Genomic DNA, 26266 nt, shown 5'->3' on the forward strand with positions numbered 1-26266 from the left:
ACAGCTGTAATTTGATTGGCTGCCTTAGGTCACGTGCTCAAAATAGACCAATCAGGAAACTTGTTGCAGATTTCAGCAAGAAAGCGTCATTAGAAACCAATTTTAATCCAATGAAATCGCTTGTTTTAACTACGAAAAAAACCAGGCGATGTTACGAGCACGTAGATGAAGGAATAAGCTTTCCAGCGATGTGTCACATGCCATTCTTCGACGATCGTGCTTTTCATACGAAGCCTCGAAAACGGGGGTATTTCTTCATGTTACTGAGCGGACAGCCGCTGTTATCGGGAAATGGGTGATGATATAGATACTGTTTATAATTCTTTTTAAAATGATTTTCAATCACGTAAACAATGAAAATAAAACAGAAATAGGTAAGTGGATTTTATGAAATCTTATATTTGCCGAAAATAGTCAAGTTTTCGCCTCCTTGGTCCTTAATCTGGACGTTAACAACGTGTTAGCTTACATTTTTTATTTACAACAAACTTAAAAAAGTTCTAAATGCATTATTTTAAATAATGTGAAAAACATAACTTTCATATTTATAAACCATAGGATCAGATCTTTCAAATGGTGTATAACATGTAGTAGCAAATATATTTTACAAGCAGATATTTTCTTTGATAAATGTTGGCTTCATCTATCACACAAGAGTCTCTGGGAACTCGGTGTCCCAGCAGTAAACACTTCTGGTTGACTGGTGTTGAAAGAGTTAAACAATATATCATGTGACTAACCATGGGTCCGGGTAGTTCTGTGGGTACCAGGGTCCTACTCAGTACTCAGAAATATATATCTGCCATACATAAATACATTTCAGGCTGTCAGCATAAACCACGAAATTTATCTTTCAACTCTGTTTTTTTCCACCAAAAATAATATTTTAATAAGAGCCCCCTATTTCTAATTTTGAGAGCGCCCTGGGCATTTATTACGTTGAATACGGTAATTCCTGATGTCCCTGGTCGATATTAAAAAATGATCATTGTCAACATCTATTGAAAGTCAATGTTAAAGTCATATATAATCACACTTGGTTTGGATTGTTGGCAAAGCAGCATTCAGCAAGCAATACTTTCTACAGTGAATTAGCCAGAGAGAGTTAAACAAGGTCTATTTTCTCAACAACCTAAGAAAATAATTTATCACATTCATACCCTATTTTTTTTTAAAGCATAATTTCAGAAAAAGTTTAAATTCATTTAACCATTCAAAGGACTGGAGGACCATGGCCTGTTAAAGAAAAAGATATTGAAAGTGAATTTTGTGATTCTCAATGCTGATTACTCAGTTGAAGCCTTATGACATCACAACGCTTCATTGTTGAGAACAATAGGACATGATGTCATCCATTGTTCATGACATCACAAATAGATGACATGACATCATCTGTACAATAAGCTGCCTTCAGTCAAGTGTATCTGTATGGTTGACATTTCACACATGTTTATTCATTTTCTCTCTTAAAAGTCGGAGAGTAACACATAGAAAAATCTACTCAAAACTGAGAATTAAGGATTAATTGTCCCTCGTGAATGATTGCTGTGAGGCTCAGGATTAACCCCATTTATTCACTCAGGACAGATAATCTGTAACTCTTCCCATCTCGTTGGTTATCTCTGTTTCTAGTCTAAATACTGGTCTTATAATAAAATTTCATATAGTAGACAGTGAAAGTGGTTTCTGAATAACATCAATCAATCTTGCTACTACAACTACCACCTGACACAAGTCCTCCTTTAAGAAAAACTACAAGCTCTCTCTTCTGGTGCCCAGTTTCAGTTGAGTGAGTGAGTGAGTGAGTGAGTGAGTGAGTGAGTGAGTGAGTATTCCAGTTGTATCAAAGTATATGAGCATGATGTGGAAGAAAAGCCCGAAGTGATGCGGGTATCAGACGTTTTACACTTCAGTAAAACCCACGAGCACAGGTATGGTGTTGACAAACCTAGAAACATAATCGGGGCAAAGGTGGAGTCGCCCCCCACCATCTATCCCAACAGATGCAACTCTGCACTGTGCATTGCGGCACCTCAGATGACTGGGCCACCTGTGGCCCCCTTCAGTCTGTCTAGACCATAGCGCCGTGTGAAACTGAGATACTGTGTCAGTGTAATTAGTGTAGTCACTAACTGTTTAACTGATTTACAAGTTAATTTGGAGGTAGCAGACAAAAACAAAATGGGTTTTGAAAGACTTGGACTAAATTTGTTGGAGCTGCCAATTGACACAGGTCCTCAAATTTGATACATAATATTCAAACATTGTGAATACAAAACATATCGATCATATTTCCTAACACCCTCCTACTGTATATATACACAAGTAATATACATCACACTGACATGCAGTGATGTGCAAACAAATGATGACATCATCTGACAGTGTGACAACAGCCTGGCCAGGAGAATGGCGGCAAAAAGTAAATATCCATATATGCTCTTGAAAACAGAATGAATTAAATATTGAAGGCCTTTTTAAAAAAAGTTGGTTTATATGTTTTTTCTCAAAACTTGAAAAACACACCAAAAACCAAAACATTGTTTTTGTGAAAACATATGGACAATAGGTATTAAAATAGAAAAATTATTATTTTGTTATTATTTAATGGCATGATTGCTAAGATCCATACAATATTTTGTCAGGACAGGCATGAAAACAATTTGTGACATATCTTATTTTCAGATAATAAAACAGTAAGACAGTAATAAAACGGCTCTTAATTTAGAATTATATCTTTTTCTACATTCTTCTTTTTTACAGTTGGCAGATCTCCAATTCATAAACACACAAGAGACATACATACCCCAAGGCTGTCTGATGAATATCTGGGCATAGACAATATGGGCTTCAAACACGGAACTGAAACCGGACGGTTAGCAAACGCTTTACCCACCCTCCCCCAACAAGTGAGACAGGTGCACCAACTTGCCTTTGTTACTGTTACGTCTGAAGACACTTCAATCAATTGATAGCAATCTGTATCGATTGGGTGTGCTAAACAACATCTGTACAACGTGATCTCACACTTTCACAGTTTGCTGACCTGCAGCCATGTAGACACAACACTATGTACATACGCACAGACACACGAACACAGCTTGTATTCCAAACCAGTGATGTAATGGTAGATTCTCCATCACCCTTGTATCTCTTGTAAACCCAGCAGAAGGCAAGAACAAGATGTCCCGAGATTCTCAGCCAGTGTGTTTCCGTATTGTAAATATATACTGATGAAAAGAAGTTAAAGAATACCCGATTCTTTCATGTTACAATATTTATTCTGTCACTGCATACTACTCAAAGAAGTTAAAGAACACCCGATTCTTTGATAGTACAATAGTTAATCTGTCACGTCATACTACTCAAAGAAGTTAAAGAACACCTGATTCTTTGATAGTACAATAGTTAATCTGTCACGGCATACTACTCAAAGAAGTTAAAGAACACCCGATTATTGATAGTACAATAGTTAATCTGTCACGGCATACCACTCAAAGAAGTTAAAGAACACCCGATTCTTTGATAGTACAATAGTTAATCTAACAAATGTTAGATAGATAACACTTTCTAAGTTCAGTACAGATCCCTGTACCTTTTGAGGAATCGAACCCACACTTGCCAGATTGAGGCACCTAATCACCAGCACACAAAGTCAGCAATCTAAACCACTCAGCCACCGAGGCTTTCACAAAAATGAAAGTCCAACAACTGGTAGTCTAGATCACGTACCTTGAGTACCCCTCTGACAAGTGTAAAGGGAGCCGTGCCAATTTACACATGTGAGAGGGCTACTCAAAGTATCCCAAATATAAAATTTGTTACATTTGACCACTTTCCAAATGGCATTGTGTATCAACAGTTAATCTGTCATGGCATGATACTCAAAAGAAGTTAAACATCCGATTTACTATAGTTAATCTATTATGGCATTTCAGACAGTTTCATTGTATATAATTTTAGAAGAATTGAGCTCTAGTTTTTAACCACAAAAAAACACAAAAACAAAAGTAATTGGATGTAAGAAAAATCCTAAATCACTGAATTGTCCACAAAACTGGAATTCTACATAGCAAGCTTCGTCAGCTACAGTACCAGTTTAAAGCAACCAAAGTATGTATCCCATCAACACCATGCCAACAGTCTTACCTGAAACCATGGAATTCCTGGCAGACGATTCCACACAAGCAGTCCGCCAGGTCATATTTATACACAGACAAATCACCCACGTCCAGACAGACAAATCTGTCAAACATTACCAAAACTCATAATATGATATAAAACCAACATCAGCCCATGCACAGATATTGACACTGAAGCCGACCCGCTAAATAATTAAGAGTGTTTTCATAAACTGCCCATGTGTAAATAATGTATAATATATTGGCGAGTTAGAATTATGATACTCCAGGGATCACATGATCACTGGTGCATGCTGGGAACATGCTTTCTTTGGCTGTGAGAAGTGAAACGCCTAACCTGTCCATGCATGCTCGGACTGAGATAAGCCGTGGCAAATGGACAGTGTCATAATTGGCTAATGAGCCGAGGTGGGCAACACAAACAGCTGTCTGGGTTCATGATGGCTATTTCATTGGCTTTTGATTGGCTTTTGACTGGCTAATACCACACTTGAATTCGAGTGAGACCGGGAGACCGTATAATTACTTCAAATTCATCTAAAGCATTTTAACTCATTTGAGAGAGCATTTAGAATGCTTTTGTAACAGCATCCATGTATCAAAACACACATGAATGGAAGCAGAATTATGTTTGTACAACTGAGATCACTTGCCTTGTATTTGCCATTACTTCATCTTTCCACTCAAACAATCAAATGGCATACTTTAAGCATCAGACATAACCTTACTTGTTGCTCAAAAGTAGCACCGGGGGATAAGTAAATCAACTGGCACAAATACCCCATTCGACATAATAAGCGCTCCACTCTAATAAGCGCCCACAGCGATATTTGCTAATATATTGGCTAGTGAACAATCCCAATTAGCACCCCTTCCGATTGATCAATGTACTCAAGACTTATAATACGCATGTGTGTGTTATATGTACCCTTAATTATGGGCAATTAAATTCTGGAAAATATATCTGTGGTGTATAATACAGTCAGACTTTTCTTTTGTATCATTTCAGGCTGTCAGCATAAAACACAATATTTACGTTGTTTCAATTCTTTCTTTTTTCTCACCAAAATTATATTCTAATAAGAGCCCCCTATTTCTAATTTTGAAAGTGCCCTAGGCACTTATAATGTTGAGCATGGTATGCAAGTTACTTAACATGTTCCAAAATAGATGAAGGTAATGCCTGTTAATCATCTCTCAAACAATCTGGAAACTATATATGCGAATTAAAATTTAGATAAAGATTTCCATCTGAAGATTTAAATTTTGATTCAATGAACACATTTCAGCTCCCTCACACCAACCAAAGTGGATAGCTGATCTTGATCCTTTGAACATACTTAAAACTGTGTTAGGTTGTTGTTGGTTTGTTGTTTACACCGCACTCAGCAATATTCCAGCCATACGACAGCGGTCTGTAAGTAATCGAGTCTGGACCAGACAATCCAGTGATTGACATCATGAGCATCGATCCACACAATTGGGATACAATGAGATACATCAACCAAGTCAGCGAGTCTGACAACCCGATCCTTTTACGACAAGCAAAGTCACCTTATACAGCAAGCATGGGTTGTTGAAGACCTATTCCATCCTGGATCTTCACGGTGATAGGTTATTTTTCCTGGGGACCTGTGGTGTCATGCTGGCCAAGTGACTTTGTTCAAATGTGCCTCTGTTCACACAGCAGGGAATGGGTACCTGATATCCGGGGTGGATGTAAAAACCTTCTAACACTTTGGGTTATATACTCCCCAGGGAGTTGAGAATGATAACTGGAATGCGAATGGATCCACTATTCAGGGAAAAAATATATACACACTTGAGCAGATACTAGTACCTGGCTACCTGCAGTACATAATAACAACAACAACAACAATAATAATAATAATTCACACAATTTGTTTTTGGCGCCAAATTGATTCAAAGAAGAACTGTAAGCATTTTCAAAATGTGATTCTTAAAAAAGTAAATATATAACTAAAATTTCAATTTTTATGCTTTGAAGTCGAGAAAAACTACAACCGCCTAACAGTTTGCTGATGCTTTGATGCACTTGTTCCCCCCAGACAGATGAAGAGCCAGACAGAGAAAAGTGCAATTCTGATCACAAACTAGCTGCTGCACCACCTCAAGTTAGTTGTATAGAAAATGTGTACCGAACGAAAGTATGTCTGTTCACGCCAGCAAGTGTGAATGTTGTCAGCCAAGTTCTACCAATATCAAAGCAGCTTGTAAGTAATCTTCAAGTTAGATGGATAGAGAATGTGTACCGAACAAACGTATGTCTGTTTACCCAGCAAATATGAATGTTTTCAGCAATGTTCTACTTATATCGAAGCAGCCTGTATGTAATCAAGCCAGGCAAGTCTGAGTGATCCCAGCACAGGGTGTGAAGATGCACAATCACTCAGGTCCATCATCGTAATCCACATTAGTCTCACACCCAGCATGGCTTCTGTGACCTGTGGGTACTGTGGACCTGTGGGTATTGAGGACCTGTGGGTACTGTGACCTGAGGACTTGTGGGTACTGGAAACCTGTGGGTAGTGGGGACCTGTGGGTACTGGGGATCTGAGGACATGTGGGTACAGGGATCTGAGGACCTGTGAGTACTGGGGATCTGAGGACCTGTGAGTACTGGGGACATGTGGGTACAGGGGATCTGAGGACATGTGGGTACAGGGGATCTGAGGACATGTGAGTACTGGGGACATGTGGGTACAGGGGATCTGAGGACATGTGGGTACAGGGGATCTGAGGACCTGTGAGTACTGGGGATCTGAGGACCTGTGAGTACTGGGGACATGTGGGTACAGGGGATCTGAGGACCTGTGAGTACTGGGGATCTGAGGACCTGTGAGTACTGGGGACATGTGGGTACAGGGGATCTGAGGACCTGTGAGTACTGGGGATCTGAGGACCTGTGAGTACTGGGGACATGTGGGTACAGGGGATCTGAGGACCTGTGAGTACTGGGGATCTGAGGACCTGTGAGTACTGGGGACATGTGGGTACAGGGGATCTGAGGACCTGTGAGTACTGGGGACATGTGGGTACAGGGGATCTGAGGACCTGTAAGTACTGGGGATCTGAGGACCTGTGAGTACTGGGGAAATGTGGGTACAGGGGATCTGAGGACCTGTGAGTACTGGGGACATGTGGGTACAGGGGATCTGAGGACATGTGGGTACAGGGGATCTGAGGACCTGAGGACTTGTGGGTACTGGGTCTGATAAAAAGAGATAGATCACATGAATGGTACTCGAAGTAATACAGCAAGTTTTACAGACACCATTACTGGATTCATTCATGCAAAATTTCAGCTTCATCGAACAAGTGTTTCTCAGTGAGTGAGTTTGGCTTCCTGCAGGCTTTATAACAGTAAAATCAGTCATATCACAATGTGTTAGCATGATGTAGGAGGAATGGAGAATTTGATGCAGACATTTACCACTGTGATGAGTGAATAAGTGCTTTGAACATTATTTAAGGTGTATCATTGATGTTTACAATGTTGGTGAAACCCACGAGGGAGATGTTGGATAAACCTAGAAACATAATTAAGGCAAATAGGGATTTGTGGTTTGAGAGGAAATATTGACAATGTAAAAGTTTCTGATGGACGGACTGCTGATTTGGTAGTGCTAGTTGACTAAGACACGATGCCACAGTTTAACATGAATACTAAGACACAGTATACTGACTCCAAGCTGACCAATCCTTGTTTTAGCCCCTTACTGCCAAGAACGAGGCAGGGTAACAACAAGTTCCATCTTATAACATCTTTTGGTCTGGTTTGGGGATCGAACCTTCCGTTCTCCGGGCAGACGCTCAACCACCAGACCATGGCGTCCGTCTCAGATGGACTCACAAACAAGAGACAACATGACATAAGCTCACAGAAATTCAGTCCAGCTATATATGTATTTATGCCATTCCTCACCCCTTTAAGATGAGAACATTAAATGATTCAATCCTAAAATTATTATTGCCTGGCCAATCTGGACATGATTCTTGTGTTCACCAAAAACTGTCTACAAATCCCTGCTGAGGAATTACTCCACTTGATGAAAGCCTAACAGCCCGTAATGTGTTTCTTGATGAAAGAAAATGAAGGCAACACTTTTTACTGTTTGACAGACAGATATTAAACTTTACAGACCACGGGGGGGACAGGTTCAGGGTTGTCTGGTGCAACTGTGTCACCGAGGTGCTATAATTGGAAGAATGACAATGATGGCTCTGACAGGCTTACAAACATTACATGACAATTGGCTTTTTAATGAAAGCTTCCACTGAATCAGTGAGATTGTCAGTGAAAATAAACAATAGTTATTACTTTCATGCTTTCATAATTCATTGTGTGGGCCAAGATCAGCCAGAGGCTGTCAGTATTCCATCAGGTGACGGGGCAAGAAGTAGCACTGAAAAATTGGTACAATGAATGAAGAAATTCTTTTCCATGAAAAGTTTCATGTGTTCAGCCAGAATCTGTCACTTATGCATGTTTAGAATTGGTGTAAATGGAGAGGACTGGGAATTTACTCTCAGTGATGAGCTAATGCTACAAGATACTGATGACCAGAGCCTTTCGCCATGTTTGAAATGATTGTGTCCATTCAGTATTGTCTTGTGCAAATGATTACATTGCTTTCCTTGTTGCTTGGATGCTTGGTTTCTTATAGTTTCATAGAGGACATGGGTGGCCCAGTTGTCTAAGGCATGGCAATTCCATGCAGAGTTGCATCCCTTAGGTGTGCCAGGATCATATGATCTCGAGTTCAAATCTAAGGCATAGCTATTCACTGTGCACAGTTGCATCACTTAGGTGCCCCAAGAACCTATGGTCAAGGGTTCGAATTGTAGATTGGCACAATTCTAGGACTGCAGCATCCTACCTGTGCTGATGGGTTTCACCAAAGTTGTTGTAAATGCCTGCATCACTTGTTCAAAGAGGCATTTAACCCAACTCACTCACTCACTCACTCACTCACTCACTCACAATAGTTTGCTAATGGCTGCAAATTTCCAATGCACTGAACATATTTCAATACTGTATTGAATATTTGTGTCATTTATCAACTTCATTTTAAAGTTAAACATGTTCTCTCTATTAATTCTTTTCCATAAACTAAAATTTAAACTGTGAAGTATTTAAAACCATAACTTAATAACATCACTTGTTTAGTAATGATTCAAAACCAAATTATTTGAACTATGCATCGAGACTGTTTGTCATTAAACTATCAAAAATTGAATGCAGAGAAACTATCACCAGTTCTGGGTTTGATAGAAAAATTATTCAAATTTGCCTAACCTTAATAACTAGATGCTTTGCATCAACATGCCTGTACGGTGATCAGATTTGAATAAAAAATCCTCACAGTTTGACAATCCTCAATGGCTCAAATAAACTAAGCCTGAATTAAGTGGAACGAACTCTGCAAATAATCAATTAGGCTCAGGAATTGAGCAATGATTACACAGAAGACATATTAAACACTCATATTAGAGTCTTAGGAATAATTTCAAGTATTTATCAGTCGGGTGAGTCCCAAAACAGTAGTGCAAACAGATCTATAAAACTATAACAATTAGGAAATGAGGATTTCTCCAGAAGAAGCAAAGGGTTGTTCAGTAATGGAGTTGCACCATGCCATCCCGGAACAGGGAAGATGTCCCACTAAACCTTTTCGGTCAAGGCGCTAATTAAAGAGCCAGTGCCATCCACCAAACCTGTATTAGTATGCCGAATTCAGCATGAACTCTTTAATTAAAGAGCCCTATCTCAAGCTAACAGTATTTTGAGATGGAATTCAATATCACCTATTCCATCTGCAGGGTCAGGTAGGATTAAGAACACCAGTGTCTGAATGGGACCCAATTCTACTAGTCAGCGATGTTAAGGAGAAGCTTTTAAAGCTGTATTTTTTAACCTCACTTAACTCTTGTCCTTGATTTAAAATGTAATGATTTATTGAGGCTGAGGAATCAGACATTTCCCCTCACCCCCAGATTAGGTTAGAATATTGTCCCCTCCCATGACCATTATTTACCCTGTGTGAAAGACATGTATGGCACCGATACACAGGAAAATTGAAGCACTGTGACCACACATTAAACTCAGTGGGTTCTCTGCTCGCAATCTAGCACCACAAACACCATACCCATTAAGTCTTTAAGCAAAGAATTGTCACCATCTCCAAACCCAAAGTCAATAATTTATCCAATGAGTTAAACACACACAAAAACTGGTTCTCCCCTGATTCTGAAAAGGTGTTCTATCAAGGCACTGCCAATCTCTAACGGAACATGGTTTGATGGTTCTATATGTTCTGGCAGCTCTGCTGACAATACAACCCTAAAGAGGCTGTGCCGACAATGTCGCCCTGAAGAGACCAATGGGACTTTGTGTAAACTGATCTGAAATCCTTCAAGTCTAAATCTTGTAAACCAGGCCAGTAAACATACAAGTCAACATTGGAACTATGTCCCCTTGTGTGGTGGATGGTGATCACATCAACGCTATCAGTCTTTTACTTTACGATTGTTTCCAGGCTAAATTGACAATCAATGTCCATCTTGATGTCTTTGTTGCATGATGAATGCCCTAGACTATAGACTCAGCCATAAATTTCCCATAAGACAAATATTTGTTATGCTTCGCTTGTGCTATTTTAAAGCTTCTGGAATGCCTGTTCCATTCACAGTACAGAATACTAATACGATACTTATAGAATAAAACATCTTATTGGGTTTGGATTCTAAGGTCAATGATAATTCAGCAATGTCCACTATTAATCTTTGTGGGAGGCACTGTTCCCCTGACAGTACTGATGATTCTTACATGCAAGCACTTCACAGGACATGCAAAGCATCAATTTTCATGCAACTTCTTGCAATTATGACACACATAAATTATTATTCATGAAAAATATGATAATTATGATTATATTATGATATAATATTTATACTATGTTTTCATATGATACAATTAGATTCACAACAAGTGTATCATGGTGTAACATTTATACAAAATTTCATATAATTATACAACAGCAAGTAATACATGTTTAGGATCCAAGAAAAATGTAGATATAAAATATCAGTAGTTTCAGTTATAGCTTTTTAGATAGGTGCTAGTCTAAGGAAACAAGAACCCCTCTCCCAAACATACTATTCAATAAGACAAAAGATATGTCTACATAGTTTTATAGATTGCCTTGAACTATTTTATTTAAGTAAATCAGTTATCAACTATATTAGAATAACATTTCAGCAAATACATCAGTTAAGACTCATAAAGGATTAATAATAAAATTATAATTAGTCTCCTGTGACTCCTGGTCTTTGCTGACTAATTCACCCAAGAAAACCAGCACGCCATTTGGGAGGTTTCAGAACCATAATAATTATATTATAAAAAGTTTATATTATAACTGTCTTAACAAACAATGAGTGAGTAAGTGTGGTTTTACCCATCTTTTAGCAATATTCCAGCGGGGGACACCAGAAATGGGCTTAACACATTGTACCCATGTTGGGAATTGAACCCGGGTCTTGGGCGTGACGAGCAAACGCTTTAACCACAAGGCTACCTGACCGCCTCTAACAATCAATGAAGTCATGGCATCATGCTGTTGGAGTTACAGGCAAGGGTACACTTTTCGTACATTGGAATTTTTAATTTGTCATGATTCCTCAAAAATTGTCAAAATAACAGCAACTGCACAAAAAATACACAGCTAAATCTTCAGTCACTGTGAGGGGACATGAATTATTCTCAGCAGTAACCAAAATCCCAAAACCCGAAGCTATTTACAAATGAATTAATTAAGTCTATTGATCAATTGAAGGTGTAAAGCCCCAAATAAATATAACAGTATAATTAGTACACATAAATGTCTCCAATCATTTGATAAAAGAGTCTTCAAATAAACATGATAAAAACAAAATGTTACCTGTAGAAGTCAGCAAAACCCAATCCTTTCAAAGTATAGATGCTCTTTGATTGACTATGATTTCAGTTCATACATCTGCCTCGGAAAAAACACAAATAATGAAGTAAGTCCGCTGTTTCAGAAGTTACTGGGTGTCCATACACTTAGCGAGACTGCCACACTCTGTCACAGCTGTCGACAGATATGCCTCTTATTGCATCTGGCAAACAACGACTGGTCGAACATTACAATCAATCAGGGACCAACTCCAGCGAGCACTGTCAAGTAGGCATGCAACTCCCACATCCCAAGCCCACAGAATCCCTGTAATCAGCCGTTTCATTCAAAACAAATTACCTGTGAAATTTTATTATATTCATTGGTTTCATTGTGCTTTCTAGGAAGCAGTTCCGATTCCACTGACCATTTCCTTGACGAATAAAACTAATATAATTTCTCTTCGGACAAGGACAGTGTACATTAAGGATGGGGAAATTAAATATGCACATCATTGGAGGCTCATAACTTGTGTATTTGAAGAATAGCACTGGTCACTTTGTGAACTGCCATTTTAACAAGGACAATGTAATAAAACCTAATCAGGTAGAAATTATAGTGGACTGATCCTATGCAGGATGAGGACCTGCCTAATTGATGGCGTGTTTACCATGACAACAACAAAATTGTGAGCAAATGTCAGTGAGCGAGATTGGTTTAACAACACTTTGAACAGTACTGCAGTTACATTATGGCGTACCAGCTTGATGTGGGAGGAAAGCCTGACGTAACGTAGGTCTCAAACATTAACTACTTGCTGAAGCCATGAATGGGTGCAGGCAACCTCAACCGTAAATATCTGCTTCATGTTTTGTTGGTTTGTTTTTTTGTTTTTTGTTTAACGCTGCACTCAGCAATATTCCAGCTACTTGACGGAGGTCTGTAAATAATCGAGCCTGGACCAGACAATCCAGTTATTGACATCATGAGCATCGATCCATGCAATTGGGATACAATGACGAATAGATCTTTTGTATGGTCTCTGCATGCCTCAACCAAGTTTGAGAGCCTGACCAGCCGATCCCGTAAGTCGCCTCTTACGACAAGCATATTTGCCTTTTACAGTAAGCATGGGTTGTTGAAGACCTATTCAACCATCTACTTCATGTAGTTACAAGTAAAAATTCTAAAATTAATAAATATAAAAAGTTAATGTCAGGGAATAACTAATCTTGATTATCAACAGAAACCAATTCTACTGGGCGTACAAGGCAGTGAAAATTATATGAAAGGATCACTGAAAATCAGAGATAACAGCTGTCAACAGATATGCGAAAAAGGGTGAGCATGTCTTGCCCTACCAGTAACACCCAGCATTCACACAACTTGTATGAAACAGTAAGTGTTTGTTTGTTGCTTGAAGCCGCACAGCAGCATACTGTAAATAAACCAGACAATCATGTGATGGATCAGAAATCCAGTCACACGATAGCGTATGTAATGATTTTGTTGAAACTGAAAATGAAAAAAAGTGTACAAAGGCTTAGATTCTGCTGCTTGTAAATAAAAATAAGAAAAACGTTTATTTTGCAACACTGAGTGGGGGTCGGTAAGAAACAATCTTGCATTTCATATCAATTTTTAAAGATTTCCCAAACTTAATTATTTATTTTTTCAATTTCGTTCATCAAAAATGGCCATAATCAAAACCTCATCCTTGACTCACTTACGTTTTCTCCTACTGCCCCGAGTTGGTGTACATTATGGGATGTTTCTACAGTTACAGAAGCTGAAAGATACATGACATATTTACATGTTTCTTGTCAGAGAGGATTCTGGGATTCCCCAAATCTTTCAGTCAGCTGAAGTTCCTCTGTTGCCATACCTTACTTTTTCAACGTATGTTTTGGATATATCATTCAGAAATGCTGCGGATGACTTCAGTTCTCCCTAAACAGGCCATAAGAAAACATTGGAGTTTTAGGATACAGGACTCATGTTTCTCCAAAAACCTCTTAACTAAACAGCCATAGCTATTTTTCTATCATTCGAAAAAAAACACAGAGTAACTGGAGCCTCTGTGTGGGGCTGTGCTCAACAAAATGTCAAACAAACAACCGATGAACCCATATATTGTCAATATTGACACAAACATTTAGAAGGCCTCTCTTTTAGCCATAAATACAAGAGGGTGAATTTTGAAGATGAACTAATTCCAAGGAGAATGGACCATGTCCTATAGTCAACTGACAGGCTGACTTTAAACCAAACTGCAGCCAAAATACACATTTGTTGAGGTGTGACTTCATATCCCAAGAGTGAGTGAGTGAGATGGGTTTAACGCCGCTTTTAGCAATATTCCAGCAATATCACGACAGGGGGCACCAGAAATGGGCTTCACACATTGTACCCATGTCGGGAATCGAACCCGGGTCTTTGGAGTGACGAGCGAACGCTTTAACCACGAAGCTCCCCGACCGCCCCCAGTACAGGGAGAGATAACCATGGCATTTGTCACTCAGACAAACTCCGATAAAGAGATTAGTATCTTAATTGCATAGTAAAGCCAAGACCAACAGAGATTGCAAATCTATATCTGCCTCCCTGGCACTCCCTGTAGATTAGCCTGGTCAGATGGGGGATTATCACTGCATACTAAACACCTCATCACTGGCTGATGGTGGAGTAGTTACCTCAATTGGAAGATAATTGGATGCACATTTGTCAATAAATATGTTATAGATTTCATTGTCCTCAAAGGTGGAGACAATCTCCTGACACTCATCACCACAGCAGAACAATGGTATCAACATGATGAACAGCAGGAACTACACAAATAACAGATTATCTTGTTTCTTGTCCAAAAATAAATCAATAGAAGTGAAAATCGAACAGTGAGTGAGTGTGTGAGTAAGGTTTTATGCCGCTTTTAGCAGTATTCCAGCAATATCACGGCAGGGGACACCACCAATGAGCTTCGCACATTGTACCCATGGTGGGAATCAAACCTGGGTCTTTGACGTGACGAGCGAATGCTTTAACCACTAGGCTACCCGACTGCCCCTGAAATTTGAACAGAATACAGTGACATGATGTCTTGTCAGTTTAACAAAAGCCCAAAGTAATGTAGGTGTTAGATGCTTTCATCATGGGCATAGCACACATAGGTACTGGGTTGATAATCCAAGGATAATAATTTGTGTAAATCTAGGATTCAAACATGAGCTTTGCTGCCTGGCATGCTTTGTTTGTTGTTTAACGCCTCACTCAGCAATATTCCAGCTACATGACTGCAGTCTGTAAATAAATCAAGTCTGGACCAGACAATCCAGTGATTGACATCATGAGCATCGATCTGCACAATTGGAATACGATGATATACCTCTACCAAGTCAGCGAGCCTGACCACCCGATCCCGTTACTCACTTCTTACGACAAGCATAGTTGCCCATTATCTATTCTACCGCGGATCCTCATGGCATGCCTTTGAGATGGTAGTACAATCAGCCTCCATACACACATGTACATATTGTTGTATAAATGAAATAATTTGGAACGCAAGGTTAAAACCAATTTCAACTCACCTTTTCAGTACCATAGCACGGAATTTCTATCACTCATGAGGGATAAATTAACAACCAATCACAATAACTGTTTGATCGGCATTATAGAAGAGAGTAGATAATGGAGAGTAAATATTACCTGTTTTTGTTAATGTACAACATATCAGGCAAATATACCTCTCAACACTTGGTTGCAGTCACTCCAGCTTGATAACCCAGGAAGAATCTACATCGAAATGTAGCTGTTATTCACAACATTGCATGTTTAAGCTTGTTCTGAACACGAGTTTGTCACAGATTGACATTCAAAATAGCTGCCTCATGCAATCGAGCCTCAATATATTCAATAGAAGCAGTGGACTATTTTTAAAGAATGTTCAGCTGGAAAGGGTGGTACCTGATGATGCTACAAGCTGTTCCGGTTAAAAGATAAAAGGCATGCAACAGTTGAAAACTGGTGATATTGATGCTTGTGTCAATCATGAAAGAATAGCACAACTTGATGGGAAGCTTTTATGCATCACATGTTTCAAACCAGACTCAAAACAAAGAAATGTTGGCAAATGAGTCATCTATCCTACATTTCATGACCAACATTGCTTAACTTTCAGTGAAATGGTGTGCCAAAGACAACTGTGCTGCCAGTAAATTGCTGTGCTATAGACAACTGTGCCCCCAGTGAAATGCTGTGCCATAGACAACTGGGCCGCCCGTGAAATGCTGTGGCATAGACAACTGGGCCGCCAGTGAAATGCTGTGCCATAGACAACTGTGTCCCCAGTGAATTGTTGTGCTATGGACAACTTTGTCCCCAGTGAATTGCTGTGCCATTGACAACTGGGCCGCCAGTGAAATGCTGTGCTATGGACAACTGTGCCCCCAGTGAATTGTTGTGCTATGGACAACTGTGCCCCCAGTGAAATGCTGTGCCATAGACAACTGTGACGCCAGTGAATTGATGTGCCATTGACAACTGGGCCCCCAGTGAAATGCTGTACCATTGACAACTGGGCCCCCAGTGAAATGCTGTACCATACACAACTGTGTCCCCAGTTAATTGCTGTGCCATTGTCAATTGTCCCCAGTTAATTGCTGTGCCATTGTCAACTGTGCCCCCAGTGAAATGCTGTACCATAGACAACTGTGCCCCCAGTGAAATGCTGTGCCAAAGACAACTGTGCCGCAAGTGAAATGCTGTACCATACACAACTGTGCCCCCAGTGAATTGCTGTGCTATAGACAAGTGTGCCGCCAGTGAATTGCTGGGCTATGGACAACTGTGCCCCCAGTGAAATGCTGTACCATACACAACTGTGCTGCCAGTGAATTGCTGTGCCATAGACAACAGTGCCCCCAGTGAAATGCTGTGCCATAGACAACTGTGCCCCCAGTGAATTGCTGTGCTATGGACAACTGTGCCCCCAGTGAAATACTGTACCAGACAACTGTGCTGCCAGTGAATTGCTGTGCCATAGACAACAGTGCCCCCAGTGAAATGCTGTGCTATAGACAACAGTGCCCCCAGTGAATTGCTGTGCTATAGACAACTGTGCCCCCAGTTAATTGCTGTGCCATAGACAACTGTGCCCCCAGTGAAATGCTGTACCATTGACAACTGTGTCACCAGTGAAATGCTGTCCCATGAAAACAGTGCCCCCAGTGAAATGCTGTACCATTGACAACTGTGTCCCAGAAACGTGGCCAACCAAGGTTGTCAGCAGCAGCTCAGATCTGCTTATTTGGGGTTCACAATTTATACAATGGAGAATAAAACCTGAGATAGGAAGTAAACACACTTACCAATGAGCTACCTGAACACAACATTACATACAGTAATGACTCCCCCTGTCCAACAAATCAAGTCATGTTTACCGTTCTTATCTGATAAGCCATACATCCAACTTGATCTAAACCTAATTGATCCATTGAGCCTTGTTCTAGCAAACATGATTACTGCACCATTGACAACATTGGCATGACAGATAATCACATCAAATAACCACCTGGCACGATAAAAAGGCTGAATTTTGCTTTGTCTGGAGACGATGCCATCTCAGACGGCAGTCAGTATTCCAGAACCGTCACCTAAACCACACAGGTGGTTTCCTGGAAATTAAATGCAGCGATCAAACACTTCCTGATTGCTGACCATCAACTTGAGATGTCTGCCAAGTTTGCTGGCCATGATTCTAAGGAAGCCATTTCTAATTCCATGCTGGCGGATACAGCTGCGCGGAATTCTGTGGATCTTCGTAAATTCAATGTTAATTGTCTGCCTTTTGGTTTTATGATGTCTACAGAAGTGAAAGTGTCGTCCCATTACTGAAGTGGAAATTAATGGCTGTATTTTTTCTGAGTTTTGAAAAGAACACCTTCTTGATAGCAGTGAAATGATAGTGTTCAATGAAGTACCAGCAGACCTACGATGTCCTTCACCTGCCACCTACTTGACCTCACGTCAACATTTCATCAATCTGCAGCACCGTTTTGGGAATTTCCTCATTCATCCTTGCACTCGCACGCAAAATAAAAAAACGTGTCGTGACTACCTAATTTTTTTTTATAACCTTCAGTGCAACTACAAAGGAAACAATTTTGATTTTGATTACTGGTGTGTTCATTAAAAAATATTTTCAAAGCACAAATTATATTTCTTGAAAAATTTAAATCAATTTCTTCAGAAAGATATTGAACATTCTGGAGAACTGGAGAAAAGTTTTTAATGAGCTAAAAGATTAAATAAATCAGTAAAATCGCACCTAAAGTTTTCCCAAGAATCATCCGGGGGCAGCGGACCTGTGAAGGAGAAGACTTCACCTGCTTCTGCACAACACCTGAATACAACACAACAAAGGGAGACAAAGAAGCATAACAACTCTTTAAATGGTATATTGTGAAGCAATTGTACAAATGACAAAAGAAAGAAATTGAACAAAAGCAACAATTTGTAATTAATTAACTGGAGAATCTAACTCAACTTTCTTATTTAGTTATATTATATATTATTTGTTTCTTCAAAATCATATCTTGCCTAAGTTCAATGCATTTTAATAAAAATAACAACCTCAGCCTTGTAACTTGTCACAATAAAAAGAGAGCAACTCAGCTAACAACAAACAGATTTCCACATCATCAATATCTAACACAGCAAAAAAATATCAACAAGGAAATTATCTTCAAGTGCGATATCCTTCATAACATCTTTTTAAAAAATATGAAAAATTTAAAAACAAATTTAAAACCCACGGAGAAGCTCCAATGCATCCTCCTTGATTATGTTTTACTTAAAAGAGTTTGAAGACTTGAGTAAAAAGATCGCTGAAATCACCAACAAAAGCTCTGGCGGCATGATGGCCTCTGTTGAGCGGCATTTGACTGTCAGGGCATGCAGGATTCTTCATACCCAGGGATCAAAGCCGATTCAAATCCCATAAGTGTTGTGATCTTATAAAGCCAGTTGATCATTACCCTCAACTGAGTTGCGCACCATGCCTGAACATCTTTGATGCTACAGGATCTGCCTGGGACACAGGGCTTACTGGCATTCCAGAATAATTGCTTCAAAATTAAACTTTTATCTCCCAAATCCTGCACAGGAATCCACCGCTGACCGCTTTCTTGAGCCGGGACTCACATGTCTTGAGCCGGGACTCGCATGTCTTGAGCCGGGACTCGCATCTCTTGAGCTGGGACTCGCATCTCTTGAGCCGGGACTCGCATGTCTTGCACTCGAAATGATCTGACTCTTGCAGGTTTACAACCACTGTATTGAGCCTGATCAACCATGTGAAAACAATGCACAGAGACATAAATGAACGCTACAATAAAAACAAATTAAGGGAAATCTGTGGTGATTTAAGTCATACAAAAACAATAAACTGTCATGAGCACTATTTAATCAGATCATTTTGGTGATTTGACAACTCATTTCTTAAACCCAACCTTTTTGTACTTGTCAAGGATCAAAGCTCCAATTGTTGCTATTAAGTTCAATCCTGTGTTAAATTACACATGGTGCCCATTAAGCACTCCTTCCTTACGATGTCCACAAAACAAGAAAAAACAATCATGGAGGAATCGCTTTAATTGGACTGGCTTGCCTCTGAGATTATGTGTCAATCACTGGGCGATGGGTGGAGAAGGCTCCTTCTTCCTTCCTTCTAACGCCAGGCTCCCCGGACTGTCCACTGAGTCCGTCAGACTTTCAGGAAAATTGTAATGTCCATGGTCTTTCAATAAAACTCCAGCTGGACTTGGATCCAAAGTAGATGCGCTAATTTGATGTTTAAGTGTTAGAACAATATTGACAATGACTGAGGAGAGTGGGATGCTTACTTCGACACATAGATGACGTCTGCCCATTTGAAGTATGCCTGCTGACTGCGTGGTAGTATATTAGGTGGCCTTTAGAAGTATGCCAGCAGTGTCATGACAAGGATACTAAGGGATGGGCTCACATATTGTACACATGCAGAGAATCAAACCGAGATCCTCAGCATGACGAACTAACACATTCACCACTGGGCTACCCAACAGCCCCATCTTGTGAACCGATTTGTAGTAGGGCTGGGATGGGTAACTCGGGTACTCGGGTCGGGTGGATACTGAGTAGGACCCAGGTACCTACAGGACTACCTGGACCCGTGGTCAGTCACTTGATATATTGTTTCATGATAAAAATTCACTTTAACTACATGGTTGCACAACAAGTCACAGATAAAACTTCAGTCAACTTCAGTGTATATGCATGACAAGATCGTGTATCTAAAAACATTTTGCAAGGGCTACTGTCAAACTATTCCCAATCAGAAATTTTATACCTCTCTTGAGACCTACAGCGGGTACCTGGGTACAGTCGGGTAATATGGGTGTGGGTACCCGGGTAGTAAATTTGAACACGTCCCAGCCTGAATATTAAGGGCTCTAAGAAGTGTTACAGAAATACCAAGGAAAGAGTTTACCAAGCATATGATTCACAAATTGTATACATGTAGGGAATCAGAACTTCAGCTTGATAAACAAACAAACACATTCACCACTGGGCCACCCAACAGCCCCATCTTGTACACAGTAGATGTAGAGCTCCAAGACGTACCGCAGAAATACCTCAAAGGGTTTGAAATTACCAAGAATAGGATTCACAAATTATACACTTGTAGGGAATCAGAACTTCAGCTTGATAAACAAACAAACACATTCACCACTAGGCCACCCAACAGCCCCATCTTGTACACAGTAGATGTAGAGCTCCAAGACGTACCGCAGAAATACCACGAAGGGTTTACCAAGAATAGGATTCACAAATTGTACACATGTAAGGAATCAAATCTTCAGCATCATACACAAACAAACACATCAACCCCTGGGCCACCCAACAGCCCCATCACGCATATCTAGTTACGAATTTTGACATTCTCACTCATAACTAGCTGAGGTAATTTGCCATTTGATAGCTCATGACCTGATAAGGTAATTAGGCATTCTGACATCTTACTCATGGTCAGGTCAGGTAATACGGCATTTTGATGGCTCACTCATGCATGACGTCTTGATCACTTCATCTCCGATACTACATTCCAAGGGGATGAAAAAGTATGTGCTTGTCTGCTTCAAATCACAGATATGACCTGTTACTGACAAACGGAACACAATCTCGACAGCGAGCGCTTAATAATATGGGAAGGCCTCAGTTCAAGATGGGATAAATACAAGCTGGTGATCGAGTAGCACCTCTCATAACATGTCCCATTAAAATTATGTCTTAGAAACAGCAAACTGTTTAGTATTATCAAATAACATAAAAATCATTTGAACATGAAATAAAAGTCCTTTGAACATGAAACAAACGTCAATTAAACATGAAACAAGTGATTTAATAACATACATCAAACTGATATTTGTTACATGTAAATTTTCTGTCTGTAGAACAAATGCCACAAGCATTCTCTGGAGCCATATTAAGGAAACAATAAAATTACATCACCAAAGACATATCATTTTGAAAGAATTAATTCCCCACAAAATATCTTCTCTAATCTAAAACTTAATTGCTTGGTATCTTGGATAATCACCTGGATATAAATGCTATGTTATTGCAGCTGAAGAACAATCCTATTTCTCTTAATCAAGTCAAAATTGCTTCTAAATCTTTGGAAAAATAGTTTCTTTTGATGTTGTACTTTACCTTAAATCAATTTGACCAATAGTTCTGAGGATAGTGGACAAATTCTGAACTTAATAACTTATATGTTCCACAAAGTCAAAGAAATTAACTTAACAAACAACAAACACAGATTGAGGATGTTTTCAAACAGTCAATGTCACGTGGTTTTCCACCAATAAACTTAACATGAATCCATAAAATTTCAGAAGACGTGGCCTTCAATTGTGTGGAATAATTCCACAACCAAGCCACATGGAGCATGAAGTCTTTGAAGGCTGCATATCGCTTTGATGGGCAAGTACTTGTGAAAAATCGTAAATAGTAAAAACATTCGTCATTTTCGGAAAACTGATAAGATTCCGGATAGAGTATAAATGAAAGCCCCGGCCGTGACAGGTATAAATGTAGTGTAATTATCTTCTCTTGAGATGTGTATGCACCTCTAATATGAAAGAAGAAAAACAGTTAAATTCCAATTTGAAGATGTTGATCAGTAACAACCGAGTGTGGGTACCTCGTGTCAAGTATTAGTCACCCTATTAGCTGTGTAAGGCTTGACTGGGTTGGATGCATTTCACAGTTTTCAATGTGAGGGAGTGAATTTTTATTTTGTCACCCAAGCTCATCAAAATCAGGGCTTTTACTCTGATATGTTACCCTTCTGCACCATAGAACTTTGAGTAAACCTGAGCTAACTTTGACCAATGAACTAACATGAAGGATGTGTGCGTACTTGAGACAATCAGATGTCAGCTTTCTAAATGATTCAGCTTCATTTCTTACCATATGTATGTACCATACGTTCCCATGTTTTTTCAGGTGAACAATTGACTTGCCTTTGCATGTGTTTGTGATGGGTGCCACCGGTGGGGTAGGATACGCTCACCTTTTCGCGAACACCTGGTATCATTACTATTTGATAGTGATTCATTAACACATGCTCATGATATAATCGGAATTGAACAATCAACTGCTTAATGCAGCTATTTCTATTGGATATCGTAAGGGTTTTGTCGCTTTATTCACATGGACTCAGAAAATTTCTTTTGTACAAATGAAAATGCACACAGAACACAAATATTCCTTCGACTGTACTTCCTTTTGGGTGTAGAAGCCATGTGCTCAGAAACAACAGGGTGTGTAACATATCCCCATCTATATCATGGCATGGCTTTATTTTGTGGCATTTAGAAGTCCCTGATCATTTCACTTTCAAGACAAAAATATCAAATTTGTTTGTCTGAATGCTTTGCTCACTCATACAAAGAATTTAGAAGCCTGTATACTGATTAAGAAAGTTCTCTAGACATGACTGACTAGGAGGTGTTCTCGGATGTTCCTGCAGAGTGGTATCGCACACAGTATCCAATGTGAGTGGGTGAGGTTGTTTTATATCTTCCCGAGGCAAGAGAGTTAACTGATTGTTAAAGTCCAGTTTCCACCCTTGCTGAACTAGGCTGGAAATTCTGGGGTCGATCGTAGCGCCACCAGTGGCTATTAAGAGTTATGTCCCTTGTATGTCCACCTGCTGACCCCCTTGCATTAATTTGCTTCAAACAAAATAGCGGCGCCCAGTCAAGACAATCTCATCAATAATAAAGATATTTATTGCAATAAAACAGGCTTTACCTCATGAAGTGAATCAAATCACATAAGCATCTTGATTTAAAAACATGAAAAGATTTGGAAAGTATGTGCCAAGGCCCAGTTGACGGTACACATGGTCTGCAATTCCTGCAATCGAAAGAATGGCTGTTGCCATGTTGTTTAAGAACCGGGTGTTGAAATTGTTATGGGAGTTTGACTGGACTATGCATAGACTTGCAAGTCCAGGCAAAATGGAACTGCATAGTTCTGCCCTTGCTCGGCAGGGGTGGAAACTGAATTTTTAAAGTTAGTTTACTCCTTTACCTCGGGAAGATGGTTGTTTTAAGACTGCTGCTTTTTCAGTCCTAAAGCTGTACTATACTTGTACTATAGGCATCTGAAGCTCTGAGTAAAAAAATAAAATTTGCTGTATTCGTAACCATCAAACATGACTCTCTATACACAAAAACAACAGGAATAAAAAAAGCGTATGCCCCTCTTGCACCGGTCATGTCGTATATCAAAGACTGTATCAATACTGATGGGAGTGGACTGGTGATACGGCCAGTGATGAGTTCACTGTTCAACCATCACTAGTACCTCACCCCATACTTCCTGTATATGTTTTTAGTGCATGATGGTTATCGGGATAGTTGTACAATGTTATACATATAATTACTCTTGACCCCTTTGTCAGTCTAACCGGACCACCTCAAGAGTCGGGTCTGAGGGTCCTTGTTTTTGCATATTGACCTCGTCAAGAGTAATCATTCATTTTGTTATACAAAAGTTCACTTTAAAGATTATGAAGCCTTTATAACTGTCCTCTCTTTCATAACAGTAACTTAGCAGTGTACCGTAAAATGTACCAGATGCCATCTTGTTTTCTAGCCCTTTTCAAGTCAAATTCATCACGTGACAGGTCAATACTGATCATGTGACAAGTCAATATTCGAGGTCAGTGTCAGTCACGGGATTTTGGGGATCTACATTGAAATGTATTGTTTCGTCACGTGGTACGGATTAACCGATGGAACTGCAATATTCTTAATAGAGGTATAATAATGATTTGTGTCAAAGACTCCAAGAAGTCCATGATGGCATCACAAACCGATTTGTCTGACCAACCGATCACTATTTTAGTCAGCAGAAATGTGCTGGGGCTTTATACTATAGTGAGTAACATTAAGATATTAAGATATTAAAGTGAGTGAGTGAGTGAGTGAGTGAGTGAGCGAGCGTCTTTGGTTAAGCTCCTCTTTGAAGAGTATTTCCATTACATTACGGAACGCTGAAGTGATGCAGGTCTTAGACATTTACCACACAACACAGGTATGGTGCTGACAAACCAAGAAACTTAATCAGGAACATCTGGGACTTGAACACATGGCTTCTGGCACAATAAAGAGATGCAGCACACCTTGTGGTGCCTAAGACTGGGCCACCCGTGCCTGGCCTGGGGGAACTGACCAAAGATCTGAGGCAGTAGGATCATGTGCTGCAAGTATCAGCAGTGGACAGCAAGGTACACAATCAATGGCCAGGTATTGTATAACACACTCTGAATTCACTTTCAAACCCTGACAATACAGCCCATGAAAGAATCTACATTAAACATCCAGAAAGACTACACTTGTAAACTGATTGACACACAGAGATGTTGCTGTTTTCAGAAACTGATACAACAGCAGCCATGTGAAATCATGTAAAACCACCAACCTAAATAACTGTGATAAAACCAAAATGCTGGAATTATCTAAAGAAAACACTGAACAGAGAACTTACCCATTTATAAAAATAAAAAGCAGATTTCCTATCTACATTTACATACATATTTATTGCATTATCAAAGAAGCCAGCAGCTGGAGAAGTTCAACAGCCAGAATATAAAGTATGCCAATTTAACATATGTGAATAAAACAACACAGAAGTTCTGTGCATACATACTGTCAATGACTTGTTTGTTTGTTTGTTGTTTAACCCGATCCCATTCATCGCCTCTTACGACTAGCAAAGTTGCCTTTTCAGCAAGCATTGGTAGTTGAAAAATTATTATCTGTCAATGAACAATTCAAACTACCTTAAACTAAATAATTCCAAAGTGATGTGGTTTTGAATAGCCAACAACTGTGCATGAAATGCATGCTTAGGTCTCGGTCAATCACACATTCCTCACACATCACACGGAAACACGTCTTCTGCAAGGAAGCAAACATGGCTGTTTACAGTGACAACTATGTTAAACATGAACTCTCATCCAGACCCGGAAACAAAAATACACGAAAACTCTCAGGCAAGTCTACAATATTTTGGCAAGTCTAGATTTCTTCAGTTTCCGAAATTGAAGATATTATCTAGTCTCCTTCATCAATGTTAAAGACAAATTAATAAAACAGATCTTAAAATATTTGTATTTCAGAGACGAAATGGTAATTCTAAAGGGGAAATTCAAACCTCGCCTGTCTCCAAGACCGTATAGATTGCTGCATCTCTGAGTGAGTGAGTGAGTGAGTGAGTGAGTGAGTATGGTTTAACGCCGCTTTTAGCAATATTCCAGCAATATCACGGCGGGGGACACCAGAAATGGGTTTCACACATTGTACCCATGTCACGAATCGAACCCCGGTCTTTGGCATGACAAGCGAACGCTTTAACCACTAGGCCACCAGACCCCCCCCGCATCTCTGAAATTAAGCATTGTCATGAGCCCGATTTGGATTATATTTTGTAGACATATATTTGTAAATAAGATAAGTATATTCCTGGGTCTAATATAAGTCTCGTTAAAACACTCGACTGCTATTCTGAGAGTCAGGGCCAATGTAATGTCAACTGACTTGTGATATACCAAGAAAAAGTGAAATACGGAAA

General features: G+C 39.6%; 2 protein-coding genes across 2 annotated transcripts in view; both read right to left on the reverse strand.

Annotated features, from left to right (window-relative positions):
* The window catches only part of LOC139452351 (G-protein coupled receptor dmsr-1-like), a 190565-nt gene that overhangs the window by 95623 nt on the left and 68676 nt on the right, over positions 1-26266 (reverse strand). The window lies entirely within an intron of this gene.
* LOC139451902 (uncharacterized) lies at positions 6549-19365 on the reverse strand. Its single transcript, XM_071233192.1, has 3 exons — positions 19280-19365; positions 18405-18479; positions 6549-7374 (listed from the first exon to the last, which is right to left on the reverse strand). Exons 1-3 carry the CDS (start codon positions 19363-19365, stop codon positions 6549-6551), a joined length of 987 nt encoding a protein of 328 aa, XP_071089293.1.

This window comes from Haliotis cracherodii, unplaced genomic scaffold (genome assembly GCF_022045235.1).
Source record: "Haliotis cracherodii isolate W230 unplaced genomic scaffold, xgHalCrac1.p SCAF_9, whole genome shotgun sequence".
In the NCBI taxonomy this organism is placed as follows: Eukaryota; Metazoa; Mollusca; class Gastropoda; order Lepetellida; family Haliotidae; genus Haliotis; species Haliotis cracherodii.

Coding starts and splice junctions, on each gene's coding strand:
- LOC139451902 (XM_071233192.1), bottom strand. CDS start 19,365: ATGCGAGTCCCGGCTCAAGAGATGCGAGTCCCAGCTCAAGAGATGCGA. Junction 18,480..19,279: donor CGAGTCCCGGCTCAAGACAT/GTGAGTCCCGGC, acceptor TGTTGTATTCAG/GTGTTGTGCAGAAGCAGGTG. Junction 7,375..18,404: donor GATTCTTGGGAAAACTTTAG/GTGCGATTTTAC, acceptor TCTTTTTATCAG/ACCCAGTACCCACAAGTCCT.